The 23,284-nt window shown below is 40.8% G+C and overlaps 1 protein-coding gene across 7 annotated transcripts in view; it reads right to left on the bottom strand.

Annotated features, from left to right (window-relative positions):
* rapgef2b (Rap guanine nucleotide exchange factor 2b) overlaps positions 1-23,284 on the bottom strand; it is a 104,256-nt gene that overhangs the window by 11,543 nt on the left and 69,429 nt on the right. For 4 of the 7 annotated variants that reach the window (XM_085469291.1, XM_085469306.1, XM_085469295.1 and 1 more), the window contains 9 exons: positions 11,744-11,875; positions 6,817-6,994; positions 4,426-4,562; positions 3,468-3,626; positions 2,807-2,959; positions 2,363-2,527; positions 1,960-2,067; positions 1,675-1,878; positions 186-294 (listed from right to left, as the gene is read on the bottom strand). In XM_085469291.1, coding sequence (XP_085325417.1) covers positions 186-294; positions 1,675-1,878; positions 1,960-2,067; positions 2,363-2,527; positions 2,807-2,959; positions 3,468-3,626; positions 4,426-4,562; positions 6,817-6,994; positions 11,744-11,875 — 1,345 coding nt within the window. Of the gene's footprint in view, positions 1-185; positions 295-1,674; positions 1,879-1,959; positions 2,068-2,362; positions 2,528-2,806; positions 2,960-3,467; positions 3,627-4,425; positions 4,563-6,816; positions 6,995-11,743; positions 11,876-19,261; positions 20,094-23,284 lie in introns of those variants that run through there. The other 3 variants (XM_085469310.1, XM_085469311.1, XM_085469307.1) reach the window with 3 other exon arrangements.

Genomic DNA, 23,284 nt, shown 5'->3' with positions numbered 1-23,284 from the left:
GATCTTAACCTTTTTATTAGTTTATCCACATGCTTTTTGTTCAGTAATAAGCTTTAACATTTGGACAAGTCAACAAAAACAAGTGATTGCTGTTGACATAACTATAACTCTCTCTCTAATCGTCATAGGATCACCAGTGATTTGGTGGATGTTGACAAGATATCATAACTTATAATATGCTTTACCTAAAAGGTTTGTCTTCACAGTTATGGACAAATGGGTGTTGTTCTTCAGAATCTCATTAGCTTTGCTGAGCTGGACATTCTCAAAATTCTGTCCATTGACCTCCAAGATCTGCAGGAAAGACGAAGAAAGCCATGAGCACAATTTTAAGCAACTTAAAGGGTTATACATCTGATCGAGAACAGACTGAGGAAAAACAATAGAGCTGATGATGTCAATAGCGTCCTCTTTTTCTAACCCATAAAGAAACACAAAAATTATGTTGTGGCTCCAAAACTGGGACCTTGACATTTTGCTCCTTGTTAGAAAAAGAATCATGTCTAAATTAGCACCTTATGCATAATTATTAAAAATCCAACCTCCTGCTGTGTTTGATGATCATATCTGGCCCATGGATTTAAAACACAAGAACATCATTTGACCACAGAGTGCCTTTTAAATTCTGACAGAACTCCAGCACAGGAAGTACTAAAACTCATCTGTTATCACCACATCAGGCCAATTTGCAGGCCGCGTTATATCACTGCAAATATTAATCTCTGAACTACGCAGTTTAACTAGATAATAAAGAGGCCCTAAACTCCCAAGCTCATGCATGTTCTACAGGATATAAATATCATCAACATATGGTTTTGACATTAATAGGACTCTTCCTTTTCATTTCCAAATAGCCCCGTCTTTGTCTTCATAACCTGACCATTGTATAGGTGCCGGATATTTGCATTTAAATGCGATCATCTAACTGAGCTGCCACTTCCTCTTTGGCAGAAGAGGAAGTCGCCTTTAACCGTAATGGACACACAGGCCATCATCTGCTCTTGTGAGGCCAGTAAATGCTTACTTTTTCAAAGTCAAACTACTCTTTTAGGATCAGGAGTGATTAGCGAGTTCACTACTGAGAAGATGATAAAAACCAACAAGATTAATACTAAAGCTCTGAAAGAGCAGGTACTGGGTGAATGATGACATTAACTACAGCTGTATAAAAAAGAAAGTATGAAGAATATATGAGAGAGAGAATGTTTCCTTATGGATGTCAGTTTCTCTGCTTCCTTTTGAGGAAACAGCTGCAGGGGATGTTTGGAGTCAAGAGGGCTTAACTCGCATCCAGACGTTCTCAAGATGGTTTCAAGGATTAAGGGACGTTGCTTAAAGCCCTAAGGACTGCAGAGTGTGAAAATAGTTGAGCAGTCAAGTTGTGAGGAAAAAAAGCCAACACAGGGTGCCCAGAGCTACTGGCAAGTTCAATTTGAGACTTTCAGAAGAGGCCTTTTAATGCTAGTTAGAGCAAAATGTAAAACCAATTTCACAACAAAAATTTACTTAAACAGGAAAATTGAAGTGTTAGTCTGCACAGCTGTAGCCTACAGAGAAAAAGTGTTCTGCAGCTAAATGAGCTTTGAATAAAAACGGCACTACCAGGAAATGTTCTGCTCAAAATTTAAAGTGTATGATGTTGGTGACGTTAGAAGAGGGAGAGAACCAACTCACTTGATCTCCACGCTTAAGGCCAGCTTCTGCTGCTTTGCTTCCAGGCTCCACAGCATCGATGAAGATGCGGAAACCTTTCTCCTGACCTCCGAGAAGGCTGAATGCCAGTGGAGAGTCCCTGGATGGCTTGGTTAGTGTCACCAGCCGTGGCTTGGCTTTAGCAGCACATGCTATGTTTAACAGTCTTAGGTGCCCACACATTTTCTTAAAGAAACACAATGAGGACAATGAATTAGAAATCTGAATTAAACATTTTTTCCACATTTCTTTATATTTTACACTTACTTCTTTTTCCAGATTGTTTTCAAACTCTTCCAGAAAGCGAGTCATGGCAGGGTCACCTTCAAAGTCATTGAAGTGATTGTTTACCCACAGCAAGACTACCCGTGTAACCTGGAGAGATCACATGATCGACATGCACACACTCAGTCATGTCCAAAGATTTCATGAGGAATGAGTGTAGAACTGTTTGTACTCTAAACCTACTGACAACTAATTAAATACAAGTTCAAAAGTCAAGTATGTCTGAGGATTTTATGTATGTGAATCCAACATGTCTGAAGAACATTCAAGTCTTTCAGAATTCTGTGAAACAAGATAAATTTACACCACGTCTGTGAGTAAATGGACAAAGTCTAGCTGCCTAAAGTGTATCTGAACACATATACCAGAGTCCTGCTGATCATACCTTGTCCCTGAGACTTGGGTCGTGGAACCACTCCAGGAGCTTCTTGCCCACGACCATGGGGCTTGAGAGGAAGGTCCTGTAGGTCAACAGGAAGTCCTCGATGTATGTAGGGTCCACCACTGAGTGCTCCTCTACGAGGTGCATGGTGAGACGCTCCGGTGTGCCCTGATGTTTAACAGAAAGACATTACAAGTGAGTGGCAGATCCTTAAGATGACTGCAACTGCAACTGAAATGCTAGCCTGCTTTACTCTATATGGAACCATGTACTAGATGGAACTCCTGCTTTATTAAAAAGCCTTAAAACTAGCATCAAGTACATACGGCTCACTGGGTTTACTGAGGTCATAAATCAAGTGTGAAATAAGGCCATCATCTAATGGACTTCTTTTTTTGAGATTATGGGGTTTAAAGAAGCGTAGATTAATTGATTTTTAATGGTTACCTTGATGACAATGTGCCCTTTCCTGGTGCCGGTGCGGTCGAGTTCACGGTGTTCCTTCACCATAACAATTTCTCCTTCCTCCTCAACCTTCTGCATGTTCTTCTCCACCTGGTTGAGGATGCAGCAGTAGTCCTGCTGGGCTATACACACAAACTGGACACAACAGAGAAACTCAAATTAGTGGGTGACTGAAAGAAACTTGTAAATTTACATTAATTATATATGCTTAATAGTATTCAAACACAATAACTGGAAGATAAAGTGTTAAAGTAATATAACCTATAACATCTGATGGCATAGCAACCAAATGAATATATAAAAATAAGATAATGGGAACAATTTTTTACACCCCAGCCACCAACTTTAGCTCAGAGTTAGAAGAAAACCTTATGATCTTCCTCTTTTCATGAGCTGGCCTATTTTCTTTCATAATAGCTGCTCCGCACATTTAAAAGGATGCTATTGCCTGCAGCAACTTTAGGTGTCACGAGTGCAAACACTTTCAGCACAAGTGGGTCACAGTGGGATTTAAAAACTGAACATGGCAGGGTTTGTACCCATGTTTGTCACATGGAAATGATGCAGAAGAAACTGACCTGTAAACCCAGGCAATACATTTGACCAACACCTAGAGCAGGAGTACTTAAAGTGAGGCTCTTACCTGGCAGTCGTCTACTTTGGTCTTCATGACACCTTTCATGTATTCTTTCTCCATGGTTGGTGACACCCCAAAACTATTTCCCATGCACAGGATTTCTGTCCGGCTGTCAGGGTACGTCACCTCCACCGAACCGTTCAGGATCACCGACCATGAGTCCAGCTGGAGCCATAAAAACAATCACAGAGGTCAGATCAAAAATAAATAAATAAAAAAGAAAGAAAGAAAACAAAAAACTAATACACTAACAGCTTCACACATCAGATTAACTTCAGTATAGTAACATTCCCAACAGCTGGTGTCCTTTAATGAGTCAAAGTTATTTATCAAAAAGAACCATATGTAGCGACTACAAGGGGACTGTTGCACTAACAGATGGTTTCTTATTTTCCTGAGAGGAATACAGCAAAAGCAAGAGGCTGTTGGTGCTGCCCAGGAAAAAAACAAGACTTAAGTAAGAAAAAAGGAGTTTCAAAGTATTATTAGTAGGGGCACATTTAGGTTTAATAACAATAATAAGAGTATTTTCAGGATTTTCTGAAAAGCTGCCATTGTGGTTTCCTTAACCCTGACAGCAACAATGCACTCAATGAACCTTAAATTATTTATGACTGGACATTTACTAATGTGGCTAGCCTTAAAGGCATCCTATTGTATGGCTGTATTACATCGAAAGAAGCAAACTGCCACTGAAACAGCGTCCTGAACAGAGAGATGAAACAACTGAGGCCTGCTTTGGACGCCTAAAGGATCCTAGAAAGACCCGTCGATAAGCAATGCCCACTATTCAAGTTTAATAGAGCAGAAAAAATATCAAATGGACGAAGAAAGATTCATTGGTGTGAAGAGGTGAGACTAAGGTTCAGTACCCACACACATGCACGCACGCACACATATATGAATTAAATTTAACAATCACAAGACAGGATTTACGTGTGCATGAGTATGCACCAACACACACCTCTTCTCCATCATTGAGAACGATGGTGCCGGCGCGTTCGACCACAGCGAAAACCATGACAGCGCAGAGTTCCCTCCTCACTGACATGGTCATGTTGGCAAATGCTGGCAGTTGATGCATGAACTCCAGTAATTGCTCTGCGAGAGGAACAAAGGAGAGACAGCAGAGGAGTTTAGGAAAGGCATCAAAGAGACACTTGGAGGAGAGAAAGAGGGCGGGCAGCGTAGCGTGCACCTGGCAGGTCTGCACTGCCCTCAATCCAGCATCAAAATGGATCATCACCACAATTATATCAAGCCAACGGAGAAATCATTATGTGGACAAGACAAAGCCAAATATCAATTCTATTGATAAAAACTTTAAGGCAAGCGAGGAAAACTGCTGACAATTCACTCAACGACCTCTGTGCGACTTAAGGGAGTTATTGAAGACAATGAACCAGAAGTGAAATCATAGTGGGTGTGCTGTCAGGGAGGATCAGGCTTACAGCCAACTGTCCTCACACATCCAGCCATGAACAGACATGTACATCCTTCACAATGTGCTTTTAACAGATCTTTATGTGAATATTTTATTGTTATCATAAAGTAATCAATTAAATTTGTCCCCGTCTTCTAATATTCAATGTTTTCAACCTTTACATTTGCAGAGGTTTTAATTAACTTAAATAGTTTTGTGGTTCTTACAATATAACCCAGCAGAAACCCCCCCACATCTATATGCATAAACAAAAACAGGTTCCAAATGTCATATGATGGCTAGTATGACTGGCATTATGAAACAACAGATGAAAGAGGATGTAATATAGAATCATGTGGGAGAAAACCAAAAAGAAAACATTTTCCCATGACTCCATGCAGGCCTGTGAAAAACTAAGCACACCCCATGAGTCAGTAGCTTGTAGAACTGCTTTCAGCAGCAGTAACTTGAAGTCATCCTTTTCTGCAGGACTACCAGTCTCTCAAGACATTGTGGAGGAATTTTGGCCCACTCTTCTTTACAACATTTCTTTAGTTCATCGAGGTTTGTTGGCTTCTGTTTATGCACAGCTCTTGTAGCCTAACCTAAGATGTGCTGCCATGCTTTTGTTGCAACGAGAGGTTTTCCCCTCGTAACAAACAATCCATACTTGTTAAGTCTTTTTGTATTTTTACTATCACAAACTTTAGTTTTCTTATGTTAACTGTGGCCTGTATAGTCTGAGATGCAGTGCTTGGGATTCATTTATAATTCTTCAAAGTTTCACTTGGCACATTCTGACCTTCGGGTGGATTTGCAGAGACGTTCATTCCTTGGAAAATTGTGTTGACACACACCTGAGTCCTCCAGACCACCAAACGACCTAAATTTCTGCTTTTCCAGAGGTGCTCACACTTGCTGATGATCAGTCAATCAAGTGCCTCTGATTAGCAGCACCTGGCTGCTAATTACACCCCCGCCTTTTTTTCCTGGACTCTATACAGACCTTTGAAAAATTTTCTCACTACTGTAGACCAAAAACTCTAAATTTCATGATGACGATTGGAAAACAATGAATTCTGAATTTGGTGCAAATGTATAGTTTCTCATTATTGAATATGTGATTGGATGCAAGTGCTAGATGCCCATGCTAGGTTTAATACAAGGTGCAGGACTTTCTGCAGCACACCTACACTGATGCTCACAGAAAGAAAACACACCTCTATACGCCATCTACCAACCAGCAGCAGTGTGGTGTACTGGTTGACCTGGGCTTGGCATGGCAACAGCGTCGTGTGAGAAGCTGCGGAAGCACTAAAAGTTTAATGCGCAGGGAGAGGTGAGGCGAGAGGATGTGCCAGCGTGACCTAGAAAAGCCTGCTGGCAAGGGGAGGGGGTACAGCAGGGAGATAAGTGAAGTGGGGGAGGGGTTGGCACTTGTTCTTACTCTCTCGCAGTCCACAAATGTATCATCCTCCCCAAGTCCACATCTGCCGCTAAGCTGAGTGTGCACACTTTTTTTTTTTAAACAATGCCTATCATTTTCATTTGAGAAGAATCGTAGCCTTAAGAGTTATGATACTGCAAGCCTGATGGGGCTTTGAGAATTACTCGAAAGCCTCGATCATGAGAGAAGCACAGACTTGAGATAAATGTAAATTTATGGCGACGATTTAAATAAGAAAGCAGGGAGTGGCTTTTTATAAAGCATAAATTAATGTAAAAATGGGACAATGGGGCTTCTGTTTAAATTGGTATTTTTCACACCATTCTCTAAAGATGTCTTCAAATATAGAACTCTCAGGCATGCACAAGAATAGGCAGGATATTTTTTTCACAATGAACACTGCACGGTTGAATATTTACACTAGTGCTATTGATCAGAATAGTCATGAAGAGCCAAGTAAATTCAATCCCTAGTTGGGTGCTCACCTATGTCATCATCGGTCCTGTCCATGGGGTCCTTCTCCAGACAGTCCCGCACAATGTCCCGGCTCATGAGGGGGTCGGACGCTCGCTCGATGTCCTCTTCATCGTCGTCCTCCTCAGAGTCCACAGCGGTCTCTGGCAGGCCACTCAGGTCCATGTCACCTGGTTCGTTTTCTGTGGCCTAGAAAGAAACAACAGGTAAGCCATGAGTCAATGATAAACACGAGCAGGGACTCTGCGGCTCGGTGCAACATCAGCAATCCCGCCACCACAAGGCCAAACGCGTTCATCTATCCAGCTCCTTGTTCGAGTTCGAGAGTCTACTAGCGACACACTGAATGACCAACCTCCATGCTCGTTACAGGGAAAGCTTTGAATTATCAGATAAAAGCTTGAAAAATAAATCCCCACCCATGTCAGCTGTCCAAACGGGGACAGAGTAAACACATTGTAAACAGCCAGTGAAATATTTTTTCATTTTAAGCAGCACATTCAACACACACACACACACACACACACACACGTCATTTTACAGTAAGAAAAAAAAAATCAGCTGTGACACAAAAAACAAATTCCTTTGTGCACATTTGACCCATTTCTTGAAACTGATAAGAGGTAATCAGTACAGTAGCAGAAAGACAGGCGTCAACACTGCATACAAAACAGTCTGCTATGCATAGTAACAAGCTAATTAACTCTCAACTTTCCTCCCCTCTTTCCTCCCCCACAACAAACGCCACAGCCTGCCTCGCAGCCAGATCCTGTTCTTTGAAAGCAGAAGATGAAATATGTGCGAAGCCGTGAAAATGAACTAAGATGAGAAGCAAGCGTAATGCAATTACTTGTGCCTGAGCGATACCAGCGGAGTTCATCTGCCATCATCAAAGAAAGTATTTCTATAAATGACAGAGGGGCCAGATTGCCTGGTTCACACTCACACAACATGAAAACCATTTAAAGAGCAAGTCAAAGCAGTCACAAAAAAGGCAACACAACATCGGCTCTGCTACCTCCCAACAGTGAACCCTCTTACCCAAATACGGTTCTCAATCTCAAACCTCTTAACAGAAAGAGAAGAATAGGTTGCCTTTGCAAACTGTCCGCAAAATCCCAGAGATAGACGCATCCTCATCTCCCAGACTGTCAGTCTGCTTCTAATTTTTTAATGCTCAGTCTCCCTGTGCTTGGTCTCTCTCAGAAACCCTATGTCATTTCTCCTCAAACGCCATGTGCAAAGGGCTCTTTAATGATTCAGTGTCTGAATGGCCGTTTGGGCATCACTGGTCCACACCCTGGTGGGTGGAGCCTGCAAACACGATGAAAGTGAAGAGTCACAGATTAGGTATGGAGCAGAACACAGTACAGAGGAAAACTTCTTGCATAAAACTACAGAGGATCATGTGACCAGTGTACTTTAAAAACACTAGACTGGTTCACAACACTTAACAACCCACATAATACAGCATTAGAAACTCAAGGTTATATACAACAATCAGTTCATAGCCAGCTGTCAAACGTGTGTATGCTTTCATATTGCATTTAAATACAGAGGGCCCGGCTGCCTTTGTGCTCATGCACGGCCCTTTTTTCATGCCATGCATGTATCAGAAATCCATAGATGTGCAGAACGCATTAAGAATCAGTGGGCAAGTCAGGTGTTGTTAATATTTCATTAGGGCTATTCTTGGATCAATGCTTTCAAAGTCCTTCTGAAGGACCAATTTCATGATTTATTCAGATACAAACAGTGCGCCATGTTGGCAGTGACGTGGGAATTACGTGGCGATAGCAGTGGAATAGCCTGGTGGTTCGACTATTCAGTACTCCATCCAGAATCTAGACTCCAGTATGCTCAGCAAAAATGTGTACAGTAAAAATAATGTTTAACACAAGCATATTTCACCAACATCAACTTCACATGATCTCAAGTGTAAATTATGAAGTATCCTCTGATCCATTTATTCAACACCAGCCCCAGTGAGCACTGCAAACATTCCTTGTTTCTGATGTTCTGCACATTTAAAATGTTTTTTATTCTGAAACATGCAGGGTGTAACTTTATCTAATAATAAAAAAGCAATGTTGCATAAACCAACAGTCTTAGAAATCATGCTGTGCACTCATGGTTAGAATTTCAATGTTTTCTGTCCACATTAAAGGCATGTCTGCATGGTGTTCATTTTCTAAAAGTTTGTGATAAAAATGAGGAGATTCTTGTAGACTGGATAGCAAAAAAAGCCCAACAACTGCTTTATATAACAATTTCCACTTAAGCCAGGAAATGATTAGGAGAAGATAGAGAGCATAGAGTGCTCAAGAACTTCAACAGAAGCAGACAAAAAGAAAAATCCAAAAGCTTCAAAACCACAGCTTCCCAAATCACAATCTGATGGAGCATCCATAGAATGTGTCTGTTCAAGCCTGATTGACAGACATCCCAGAAATTCAGAAGTGAGTAATCTCATGATTATCCTCTTGATTGACTGATTGATTAAACCTTCTGCTTGTAAAGTGCCAGAAAATACAAGTTTCTTAAGCCAAAAGAGACAGGTTCAAATAGCCTAATGTGTCCAACTAACAGTCCAAATATAACAGTGAAATACAGAATAGAGCCAAACTTTAACTCGAAGGTATCTGAAGCATTTTGATTGCTGAAACGGTTAAAACAGAGGAAGCACGTATGAAGCATATAAGAGGTTCGTCATTGAAGCTAAGGAATTTAAATACAGTATTCTGAGCCAAAGTTACAAATAGCAGAGTAGAAGTTAAACCAAACATTATAGAGGCTGAATAAAAAAAAAACAAAACAAGAGAAAACAGAACAGTGTCTGTGATTCAGTGAGAGGAGAAAGAGACTGAGAGGGAAAAAAAAATCAAGAGGCCGCCACAGAGCTGCTAGCAGATGGTGCTAAGACCAGGATCACAGACTGGGGACAGTAGAGCCTGTTCAACCTGCCCCAGCCAGCCACAGCATGGTCAAAACATATACACATACACACACAGAGCTCCACAATAACACACCCCTCATATGCAATTAGACTGTTTGTATTGAGCATACTGAATGAGTGCCCTGATGCACACCAACCACAGTCAGTCGAAGCAAACAGCACAGCCACAATCCTGCTTACAAACATAACACACATTTACAGACACACAGCAGGTGACAGAATTAGGAGCCAATGGGGTGGGTGTACTATGCTAAGCGGATTAGTTGCAGAGTTTGGGGCACGTCCACAATCAGTTGAGTGCACATACTTGAATTGGGTTTTAAGGGTTCAAATGTTTAACTTTGATTATGTTTTCATAACTACCCAGCAGAATTGAAAAGGCTTGGTGAGGGTGGGTGGATGGGGGTTGGATTGCAAGCAAACCAAACACTTTTGGTGCAGATCTTTATAACGTTATTTATAAACTGCTAAATTAAGCATTGGCCTTGATGAAGGATGGGTTGAGGGAGCCCATCCTTCATCAAGTTACACATATCTCAACACCACTAAACAAATTATGTGAGGCCTACACGTGCTAATATTTTAGCACAAAAATGCTCATCAAGTGCCCTCATTACATGAGACTGTATATCACAGCTTTGTGGGAGTCCTGTACTTCTGCTTTGAGGTGATGAAAGGCAGAGCTGGAGTCAGGATGTAGGCTGGACCACCTGCTTGCAGCCAGCAGCCTGTCTGCTCATCCCCTGCTGCGTAGCAAAAGTCTCCCATTAGTGTCTTATAACATGTCTAGCAAAAAAGGCTTTAAATTCTTCCAAAGAAAATTAGTCCTCCTTAATGAGACTAATGCACATTCCCAGAGGTATAGTCATCATTTCACAAAAAGCATATGTTTTTTCCATTTTTTCCATAAAGACTTGGTCTCAGATGAGGTCAAAGTTTGTTCTATATCACAGATTTTAAATGCTATGTTACATGTTAGATCACTGAAGCATATATATATATATACACACACACACCCCAAATCATGCAAATCAATGTTTTTTCTCATTATTTACAATTCATCACAAGGTTATGTCGAAACAAACCAGCTCAATGAGTATTTGTTAATTGAAACTGCAGGAAAACACACGATAAGTCTGCCTCGTCTAATGAGGTGAACAGAAAACTAGTCAGGTTAATACAAACACTGCAAAGGAGAGGAAACAAACTCAGTCCCGATCAGAGGGGAACAGCTACACTTTTAATGCTTAGCAGTTGATGCATTATACATTTGGTTTATTATTACCACACAGACTGAATATAAAAGATGGACCTTGCCACTGTGATGAAGTCTCAAAGTGAAAATTTTGATCATTGCTATTTATGTTCACATCAGTAACTGAGAAACCAGACACAATAAAACGACATGTTTCTATGGTAGTGGTTTGCCAATCACAGGTATGCCCAGCTTGATTTATTGTTTACTTTAGATGTAAAGTAATCCACAAAATGAACATGATACTGTATTAAATATGATTTGAAACTGGAGACTGAGAATTTTATCTGATTAACAAAATGCTAACCTAAGCCATAAATAAAGTGAAAAGTAGACTTTCATAGACTTCTATATAATCAGATTTCTCTTTGCAACAGTCATCACCCCCAGCTGATCTTTGTAAAGAAGGCAAATATTAAACTTGTCCACTTTTGAGACATGGAAATTTCATCCATCTTATTTATTAAGTCTACGTGGCTGCAGTCAGGTAAACTAACTGGCTGTAGCTTCATATTTATGGCATGCTCATGAGTGGTAGTGTTCTTCTTATCTAACTTTTGTCAGTAATTCCAAAAAGGCCCTAGCTAGACTGATAAATGTTTTAGCATCTTTATGATTTCCTCTTGCTCAGCTATGGCTGCATTAACTAGTTAAACTACCATGCACCTGCTTAGCTATCCAAGGGAGTCCAAGCTGGGGATCCAGCACCAGGGATGGGAGGACTTACCTGGTAAATGTCTGACAGGCTGCTGCTTCCAGAGTCGCTGGTGATACTACATCCTGAGTGGCTTGAGGAGACGTGGGTCACCTGTGGGTGTAAGCCGTCGGCCAGGTGAAGTCTGCTGAAGTCTGCGGGGAGCTGCACATACACACACACAACATACACACAGATGGTCAGTATCAGCCAGCCCAGCAACCGCTATTGGTCATTCACACCAACACTCGTGCTGACTGCCAAACATTGGATGCAGACTTAGCAGCATGTGTGTCTAAAAATAGGCGGTTTAGCTTTTATTCTATTTCTTCATTTTTTAATTATGTTTCCCCACTTCATTTGATAATAAGCAAAGACAGACTTTCTGCTGTAAAACAATAACATATCCACTTTAATTTTAATTGGAAGGCAGTCTGAAAAACATTCAATTTGTTCCCATTAATGAATAAAAAGGGGTTTATCGTCTTCTTCGTAGCAAAGCAGTTATTTCACAAGAAAAATATTAATCAGAGTTTAAACAAGAGCTCAGCTTTCCTTTAATAATACATTTTGTGTAAAGGAAAGGCAGAGCCAAAAAGATTTTAATTAAATAACCCAACATTTACAGAATGTGTCAAAAATATTTAGTTTTTAAGTCTCATTTTTGAAATCCTTTGGTTTACTTTAGAAGAATACTACACGTATTAGACAAAAGCATGTAAGAAAATGGGTTACAAAACTGAAAGGGAGTAGAAACTCGGGATTAAACGATAAGATAATCATTGTTTTAAATACAGCAAAGGAGCTCCTTTCCTGAGACCAGCAAAAAACAAACATGCCCTGCATACATCAAGAAAACACCCTCATTAAGGTACTACGAACTTGAGTAAACTAAATGAATACTGGGCAGTAATGGGGAAAACCCCTCTGAGTAATTCATACGGTATAAAGTGCTAGAAAGCCCAGCCGTAATTAGCCACATTGTAAATGAGCCAACCCGCTTCTCCATGGAAATGACCCCAAAATGCAAAATACATCCGAAATCCTCCCACTGCTCAAGTTTTAGGAATCAGATGAATTAAAAATAAGAAGCAGTTTGAACTGCTACAACTCAGAGGTTTATTTGAAGTCTGCAGATGCTCTATGGTTTCTGTATGTGTGGCGTTAGAGTGGAGACAGTCAACAGCAAACACAGCAGCACAAATTTCCATAATTGGTAATGATTTAAGGCCTAAACTTATCAGTTTAATGTCCTGGGACTTTGGAATCTTGATCCATTTATTGAAAGTTTTTCTGCAAGTTTCTGTAATTCTATAGATAAAATTATTCAGGTATTAGCTCAGAAAATTATTATTACACTGACATAATTAGTGTTCAACTGCTGTCCTATGCATTTAAAATCCAACCTGATGGATCAGTTGTTAAAATGTATGATATACTCATTGATTATAGACCACCTGAAGCCCATAGACCATAGCTAACATTTGTGGCTTGACATCTGTAGATGTCAAGTACACATTGTATTTATTTCAAATGAAATAAATGAAATGTGTTTGAATCACACTCATCAAATCCGACTAGAATGTCAGAGTGGTGAATTATGGATTTAATCAAACAGCATAAACTGGTTCGTGGTGTCTCTAGACTTGACTATTTGATGGCTAAATGTTTTATTTACCAATATACATCGGATACTCTGCAGGGAGACTGTTAGCTCTGGGGCATGCTTCAACTCCACTTCTTGCTGTGGCAGAGCATTAATATTAGATTTTTAAACTGAAAAGTCAAAGTGGGCCGATTTAACTAGTCTGCTCCACTCAGGAAATCAGCCAAATCTAAACATCTTGAGATTGGGTTTGGAGTTTTAAATTTTGATAGTAAACAAGATTTTTTTATTTTTTATGTTCAGTGATTTTTTTTCCCCCCAAATGTTTCCTCACTTGACAGTAAAAACGTTTTTACTCAGCTTTGATAAATGGTGATGAATTAGGGTGAGACTTTGAAATTTTAAAGAAAAAAACCCAACAGCTTTCCTTTAACAGATCCTGACGTAGAGGTGACCAGCAACGCTTTCAGCTCTTCGTTTCTAAGCTATGAAAGGTTAACTCATCTCTGAAATTCAGAAGTCTGGGTATCAACACCATCCACCAATTTGGGATGCAAATAACATCTCTGCCTCAGATTATTTTGGAAATCAGCTTTGAAGTCCCACTTGGATGACAAATGGAATAGATTGGATAGAAATGCATCTCGGGATCTTCATTTGCAAGTAAATAGGTCTGAGCCATCATCTGCTCTTGAATGTACTCAATGAAAACATCCATCGTCACAGCTCCTGAAGTGCTCATCTGCATTACGGCTTAATGAAAGAGTTTTTGAGAATGGAAGTGTTTTGCTGCCAGAATGATCGTTGTGTGATAGATAGAAGAAACTAGTTTTGACTAAAAGACTTCTTAACATTCATGAGGCAGAGTCACAATAAAACTGAAGGGCTTGAATATGTTGGAGCACTGAACTGATTTGGAAGTTATTTGGAGACCTTTGTGAGTGAAAAATTTTAACCTGAGACATATCAATTCACAAAGCGCCTTCATGTGTCAGTGACAAGAGACCAAGAGCCAGACAGTGCTGCTCCTGTGGCACCGAGGTGTGATGTGATTACACTGTGTCAAAGATTGCCATCACGATTAATTATCTGGCTGGCTGCACCAACCAAAATGGTCGACCGGAGGGCCTAGTGGCTCTCTATCCCGCCTTGGGCTGCTTTTTTTCACTCCCTCGTCTGGTTGACTTCACCCTGAGTGCCTCCAGCTGACTTCCACAATATTACTGAACAAATATTATCTGATGAATCTCTTTTGTCTGTTTGTATCTGTAATGATAAAGCCTCATCACATTTCCTTTTGATGACTTTGATGGCGTAATACGTCACTCGTTGCAATACAAATTTCAGACATAAGGTTATATTGGAGCTCTAGCAATTTATATTTAAGCTTAGACATTTTTCGCTAGAGTGATGTAGCCTTGAGGCCTGCCATCAACGTCACGTTTATCCCAAAGGAAATTTGTACTCTGGGATTACAGCAAAGCTGGAAGCGAGGAAAGCTTGGCCTCAAATACACACCAGTGAGGTACATTGTTGCTCTTACATGCTCCATTATCATTAACAAAGCAGCACTGCATTTTATTTTGAGTTGATTTCCGGGAGTACTGAAATGCAGACAGCTCTGCACCTGAAAACAGTCCCTGAAATATGAACAAGTTTAGGTTTTTTTGAGGGGAAAAAAAGGCTTTAAAATGTCTAAAGACAATTTGCAGGAAAAAACAAACAAACTTAGGGCTGAGCACCACAGAGAAACGAGAAACTAGTGGGAAGGGCTCTGATGCATTCTGGGTTTTGTTACAGTAACGGAAACACAGAAAAATCTAAACCCTATTCTTTACAAATACAGATTATTAAAAGATAACAAAAAATCTGCAACTGGAAATATTTTTAACATACAGTTAGGGAGAGTGCACAGAGGTTACGTGAATATTGTCATTTCTGCGAGTACAAACAAAAATGACCATGTAAGATTTGTCGATATGATTATCCCAACTGGTTTCCACAACCAGGCAAAAAAGCCCCCCCTCCTCCTCCTCCAAAAATAAATTATAGGAGAATTAAAAATTAATAAATAAATGAATGAATAAATAATAATAATGCACTTTAAAAAGAGGAACACCACAAGCCCCTCCCCCTGGAAAGACCCAGAGATAAAGGGAGGACCAGAAAGCAGGATAAAGGGAAAGGATAATAAACACTTAATCCTTTCTCTACACTCATTTAGGTCAGCTGTCTGTCAGTCAATAACCCAGGGTCCATGCAGTCCATAAGCATGTGATCCATCGACTTATTTGGCCCAATGGCATCCACGAGACTGGGCCAAGATGGATGACAGAGCAACAATAATGACTGACTCATTAAGTATTTTCAATTAGCAGCATGATGATACGGTATTGTACATACATGGGTTGTTAACCCCAACGGATATGCACAATCCATAGTAAAACATTGTTTATTAAATTGGTGTATATTGGTGACAATAAACATCTGCCACAGTGTGAATGTTTCTATTCTCCTACCTTACTGTATATAGGGCTTTCTGTGCTCCACATTCACTGTTCTCTGGCAAACAAATGAAGTGAACTCTGCAGAAGCGCGAGCCGAAAATACGTACAATCAGCTGTCACAGGAGGATTAAGCGTCGCTCTAATGCTCGAGCCACAACACTGAACTCTGCCTACATGTGAGCAGATGTGGTGCTCCTTAAATTACACTGCAGACCTAATGACCTAGATTGCTTGGTGGAAACCCTGGCTGGCTCTCAATCTCATTACTGCCTTTATATGCTGGGAGTGAATCACTGTTGCTACACTAGACTTCCGTTCTAGAGGGTCACCAGACTGCCACAATGGAAAATGCAGATTTTAACTTCCACTGAAAACAAATTTCAGTGGTTGGGTTTAAATTTTGGACAAAAAACAAACAAACAAACCAAAAAAACAACAAAAAACAAAAACAAAAACAAAAAAAACAGGGATTTTTTTATGATTCATTTCTGATTTTCTGCTGGTGAAATAGCTTGAAGCTGTGCTGCTCCTTTATACATTTGACATGGGATTTAAAACTTTCTCTGCTTGTTACAAAATGGAAAACCTGGATGCCTAAGAGGCAACAGGCACATCCCAGAGTTTTCCCTGACCATAGTGGCAGCTTCTCGCTTTCCTGAGCCTCGCGGATCAAGAGATTAAAATCCTTTGGGCAGGGTGTCCGATTAAATGGGTTTGATATGCTCTCTGTGCTTTCCCTTCCCCAGATACAGCTCCACCAGTCAGTAACACACAAGTCAGCAGTTAGATAGGGAGAAAATATTACCTACAATGAGGCAATCCACTATATTGTCATTGGAATAATTTTTTACCAAATGTCAAACACTGTGAAAGGTTTTTTTGCCGAAGTGCAATATTACACTTCTAAAAAAAAAAAAGTTTTTTCTTTACGAAAAGTAAAAAAAAAGAAAAGAAAAAAAGACCAAGCTTTTTTTTTTTTTTATTGACATTCAAAATGAATAAAGGCACAACGTATTATCTGACAAAACGTTTGGATATTGCTTTTCAATCCGTGGAAATCAATTTTTTCTCTCAAATTTTGTGAATGAGAAATGCTATTCTTCCATCACCAAAAGATCCAGCCATAAAGCCTCTTCAAAGCACAAGAATTCAACATGAACTATTAGTTAGCATGTAACTTGTTGCAATAAAGATAAATGAAACCATACGTTTTCATGGGAAAGATAAGCAATGGTGATGATAGTGTGATTGCTGTAATACGATCTAGTGGCTTTTATTTGGTGGGTTTCCTGCTGGGATAAGGGACTATTTACACAAGCCTTCATTTGTTTGCTAAGAACATAAGAAAACAAAAGTCAAATGAAGGGGGTAAGACAGTAAGAAGAGATAAGGGCAAGTTTGATACCAAAGCTAAAGATCTTTTCAGAGCTTGTGAAAAGGAATACAATTAAATTAACAACAATTAGTCTGAAAATTGGAAGAAAAAGAGTAAGATACAGATGATGAAGATGATCACGATTACTGCAGTCTACTTTCTGTAATTTTCCATTCTTGCCCTTTTGTTAACTTACTTAATTGCCTGTATAATTTGTCTAAGTTTTCGGTTAGACAAGTAAGTGCGATGCGCTCCAGACTCTAAACATGTTTTGGCACTTGAAATTCTTCTATCCTGCCAGCAACAATGCTTTAATTAGAATTATGTGCTACTTGACAGCTGTTTGGCCCCTTCCTCATTAACAGTGATTACAGCAATCCTATAATAAATGATTTAAGATCATAAGTGTGTAAAGCACTATTTTTATGCTCTGTGGTGTTTGCTAGATTTCTGGGAAATTAGTCAATTTATTCTCTCAAAATTAATTTATATGCAATGACTGAAGTGACAATGAACACGTTTATTTGGAGAGATTTAAAAAAAAAAAAAAAAAGAAGAGTATAGGCCTAAATATATGTGCCAATCATTAAAATATGGAAAAGTGCTAAAAGGCACGGCAGCCATAAGGTGCTATACTGTGTATGCATTGTATTGGCTTATATCCTATTAAAATGACAGTGTAGCTATAGGTAAGACTTCAAAATGACATAAGCTTTAAGGATCTGCAGATGGATAGTTGCAATAGGGGGAAAAAAAAAGAAGATGTTTAATATGCCACATTTTTTTTGGGGGGGGGGGGGGGGGGGGGGAATCGATCTTGTATAAACAACTTCATATGAGTATTGTTAGGGCCTTGGTCACCTACAGGCGTCCCTGAGGGAAGCAGCATAAACTGAGAGGGAAGAAGATGAGCCATCTCATCTAGGGTGACATGTCCATGTCTATTATAGGAATATTAAGGTGATTTTTCGTTAAGCATCTGTGCTCTGCAAACCAGGAAACGTCCATCAGTGTGATTTACGGCCTTGTCTCTGTATGTGTGTGAATGGATGTGTGCGGTCGCGATGTGTGAGTGATGCCAGCGGTGCTGACAGTCGATCTATCTGCTCAGGCCTCCAGTGTCTGCTGGAGCTACCGGCTGCTTCCAGCACCACGGACAGCGCCACCAGCAAGAAGCCGGTGGTTCAAACTAGAAGCAACTTTACCAAGGTAATAAGGGAGGGAGGGAGGGAGAGAGAGGGGGGCGCAATTAAAAACACCCAACATCCTTTCTGTGTGTTCTCGGGCTGAATTAACCATTTTATGCTTTAAAATAACTCATCGTGCATCAGTCTCTGTAATGCGACCCGGCTGTAACAGCTCCTGGAGCCTAAAAGGTGGACTAACTGAATTTAGGGGAGCTCTCTGAACACATGACATCATCTCCCAGAAAAGGGAAGAAAAAAAAATACACCCGGGATTCAGGATTCACTGCTTGTATCTCCGATGCAAATAATACCTGGCAAAGCTAATTTCACTTTAGCGACTTACGATTATTCTTCACGTCCACTGCGTCGTTAAACGTGATGAGAAAGATGTGTCGGTCATTAAAACACAGACACAGGCTACATCTGCAACGATGTGTTCGTGTTTGACCACAGGAAAATAAGGGCTACTGTTCAAGGGCCTTCGTGGGTACAACGTGGCACTGAACCATTACTGACCTCGCTCTGATTTTTTATTTTTAGAATATTTTACTCTAATGTCCTGGCAGATCGATAATGTAAGATTCACGCAGTTGTGCGCGTGTCTGCGCGCGTAAGTGACAGCAAGCACATGGCGGCCGTTTCTAGTACAACACACTGACACACATCGGAGGCTCGACGGGGCAATAATCAGCTTGTGATTCGGGTTTCTGATGCGTCCTTGGTCTGCCCTGCGTTCATTCATCTTGTGCAGGCTCGATAGAAATCTGATGCACATCCATTATACGGCCGGTAATCATATCTACGGGGTCATAAATGAGGGCGAGAGACAGAAAAAAAGATGGAGAAAAAAACGCTGCAAGTCGATAGGCTACTTACCGGGGTTTTATCTTGCTGGCTCGGGACTCCATTGCTGTCTGATGCTGCTAATGGTTTCATAATGAAAAAATGTTCACCGGGCTAAAATCTAACATCCCGGACCTGCTCTATGCTACAGCATAGACCCTCATTTTCATCCAAAGCGACCTGCCCTTTCCCCTCCCTCAGCTGCGCCGTCTCCCTGGAAGGAGGCGGCGGCTTGTCAGTTTTGGGAGTATCCGCTGTTCCTTGGCCTGATTTGACACTCCAAACCGACACCACCTTCTGCGTTTATTCCAGCCACCCCGCTTCTTCCAACAGAAATATCTTAAAATCACCGAAAAGGAGGAGGAGGACAGAGGGGGGAAAATCCTTTTATCCAAGCGAAGAAAAACAGCCAGCGTCTTCTCTCCGCGCAATTGACAATCACATCTCCAAGCGGAGAGCAGCGGCGCGCGATAAGAACGCAGAAACAGGGGAAAAGATGGGAAAAATGGCTGACAACACTTTCACTCACGTTTACTCCCTCCGCCTTCCTTCCCTCTCTATCGCTTTCTCCCTCCCTCTCGCGAAAGTAAAGCGACACACGCGAAAACACACACGCACGCCTTTATGCACCATTAGATTATTTGAAGACCGAGACGCCTGCAGCCTCCGCTGAGGTACTGTACGTTAAACCCAGCGGTTTGTTTGTAACGGGAGCAGGGGGATGTGTGTATGTGTGTCAGTGGTGGTGGAGGAGGGGGAGGGAGGTGGTGGTGGTGGTGGAGGAAGAAGAGGAAGGGGGGTGGGGGGATAAGGACCTCCTCCCTGCCTGAGAGTGATGCTGTCAGAGCAGCCACTATGGCTGTGCTCATCTGGAGGACTTACAACACCTCAGCTCTGATAGAGAGATAGAAGAGGGTGGATGATTAAATAAAAATGAGGAAGATGGATGAAAAGCAATGTCCAAGGAGAGATAGAAGGTGATACACAGCTGAGAAGTGGGAGGAAGGCGATAAGTCCAAAAGGTAAAAAGAGGTAGAGGGAAACAGAGGGATGAAGAATTGGTTGGTAGAGAAGAGCACAGTGGAATAATGCCATTATCCCTCACTTCAGCACCAGACCATGGCTGGAGCTTGTTGGCACAGAAACGGAAAAAGGAAAGCCATTTCCTGGGTGGAGAGATGGCAGCACTTCCTCCTGAGTGTGAGAGTAAAATATGGAAAGAGAGGAAACAGTAGCATTGCTTCTCCGGAGAGGTGAAAGCATTCACAGGGGGCTCACTGCAGGAACACAGACTGGCAGCAATGATGTCACACTGTCACTCAGCTGGAATAGCCATAGCAACTGGGTGAGCACGAGCCCCCTGCACCCACCCACTCATCTACCCATCCAGCCCGCTACACACCCTCTAGGGCCTTCAGTTGCTGTGGCGACGGAGGCAGCAAGACATGCTGAAATGGAGGCAGGGAGGGGAGAGAGTGCATAAAATAGAAAAGTGGCAATAGACTCTTCCACTTCACTCAGCTGTACTACAGCGAGCAGCAGCATCACCAATCAAACACACAACATTACATTTTGCTTTCTGAGAGGAAGAAAAGTACTTCTTATATGTATGTGTTCAGGTGGGAGGCCATGCCTGTGGAGACTCTAGATACTGGATAAATAGAAGGCTCTCTATATATATATATATATAAAGGTCTGCTGACAGACTGAGATATGAGGAGGACTACACAATGACAGAAACTGCACCACAGGGAACAATGAGGATTTAGACAGCAAAACCAAAGGCAACAAACTTGCTACTCGCCACAAAACAACCAGGAATTAAGCTTAGAAACAACACGCAGAGCACAAAACATTAAAAGAAGAGTCGTGTCTGTTTACACGTTATCTATACTCAACAGCAGATTAAACTATAAAATCACATAGAATCTCGAATAGTAGATATACCATTTATTATCATTTATTCTTTTGGTCATTGTTCAGTTATCATATTCCTGCATTGTTGCAGGTCTCAGTCATTTTGTCACCACTGTCTGTTTTTTAGCATTTTGCAAAACTGCTGGAGGAGGATGAATCAGTTCCCTTTCGGCATCAATGCATCACTTTGTTACACAACATGAAACGAGAAATATTACTAACAAATTTATTTTTAGGCACATTAACTAAAACGGTGAACCTTTTTTGCACTTTTTTTTAACTTCACTTTAATATAATGTGTATTTTTTGGTTCTGGACTGTGGCCAAAACACAAAACATAACCTGCAGGTATCATGCAGAAGCTGTGACAGGCAGTATCTTTGGCATTTCATAGCATCACAAATGAATCAAAAATGAAGCAGTGCTTTGCTCCAGCTCTATATTATTCACATCCATAAGCAGGAATCATAATATGATTTTAGAGCCTCATACTTAAGATGGATCTAAATGGTGCAAACAACCATTTGTAAAGCCCGTGCAATATAAACTTAATTTCTGACAAAGACTGATGAACATTTGAAAATGAAACAATAACTAATCCAATAAAACCACTGACACATTATTTTTTCATGTATGCAGACAGCTGATGCTGTAGCCTTTTAGTAAAGAGTCTGGCTGCTCCGCTTCAGACAATGGTTAGAAAGCAGCGTACTACACGCTGGTTTTGGAGCTGCTCCAGTCAAAGCAATGGGGATGTGAGTGGGAGGCGGAGAGGGGGAGGGAAGCTGGAGACCCGGTATGACATCACCTCTCCTGCCCCGGAGCAATGATGTAATGTATCAAAACAACCAAAAAGCTCAGGTGCTTGGCTGTGCAGCCCAGTCATTAATGTCTCCAACAATTGCCGGCGGGGGGAGGACCAGGGCATCATTACATCACCTCGGCAACGTGGTTGCGTCTGGGGAATATCAGACCCTCCTGCCCAGCCCCCCTTGTTTAAAGCTTTCATAGCAAGCTCATTTAAAGGAACAAACAAGCCAATTAATCATTTTTTTAGTGACTAATCACAAGCTCAAGGTAAAGGGAAAGAGGCAGGTGAGCATCGATCTTGGGAGATTGTCAGAGTGACATGAAAAATGCTACTTGAAACACCAGTAATGAACTTGATCTCAATTGCAGTGTGTGCTAAATGCACGAGGTGGGTGAGGGGCCTCATCTGCCATTTGTAAACTGCCTGTGAACCCAGTCAGGCTTCAATTGTTCCATGCATTTATAGGGAAAGGCCATGTGATTGTGTTGTGCCTGCTGATATGTGGCATTAGGGCACTAAAAAACTCATTACACTGCTGGATCAAACACCCCTGCATAGACATGACACACATGCACAGCCAAGTATTTCAATGGCGATAGCAGCATAAGGCACTCATAAATCAAGCATTTTCTTGGCACCAGCAAAGCAGGATCAAATTGTTCAGTATTACAGCAACATGTAAGAAAAAAATAATGCAAGAGAAAAATGCCTTTCTTTGCCAAATCCCAGACATACATGCACAAAATCAAACCAACCAGCACTGCATGACTGAGCTGTAGTTACTCAAACTTTAATGTCATCACCTCATGATCTTTCTTTTGGGATAGTTGAAAGCAGATTGAAGACACATGGATAAAACAACATCACTGGTATTGCAGATGACTGAGCAATGGAGGATTTCACAGACATTTCTGTCCACTCAGCTGATCCCACAGTAAATCCTAGTTGTGGAGGAGTTGCCCACCCAAGAAGTTAAAAAAAAACAAAAAACTTTATTAACCTGATTTACTGGCACACAGTGAATTGAAGGTTGTCACCACAGACCACTAACCTCCTTTAATGCACACAAACTTATATTTTTTTTATCAGAAAAAAAAATCAGAACAATAAATATGACAGGAGTTATTCTTTTTAACAGATTACTGTGTGTATGATGCATTGTCTTTAGGACACCCTTGATGCTCTAGAAAAATCTGAAACAGACATCTTACTTAAGTACTACACCTGTTAATGTATACTTGTCTTTTTGTCTTAATTGATTTATTTGAACTAAAAAAACAAACAAAAAAAAACAACAACTTGCTGTTATGCTCATAAGATGACTAAAA

The sequence above is a fragment of the Copadichromis virginalis genome, linkage group LG2 (genome assembly GCF_057382275.1).
Source record: "Copadichromis virginalis isolate Kocher_CV1m ecotype Utaka linkage group LG2, C_Virginalis_male_GT1.1, whole genome shotgun sequence".
In the NCBI taxonomy this organism is placed as follows: domain Eukaryota; kingdom Metazoa; phylum Chordata; class Actinopteri; order Cichliformes; family Cichlidae; genus Copadichromis; species Copadichromis virginalis.
Note: the sequence above shows the minus strand (reverse complement) of the source record. Positions and strands in the feature narration are given on the sequence as shown.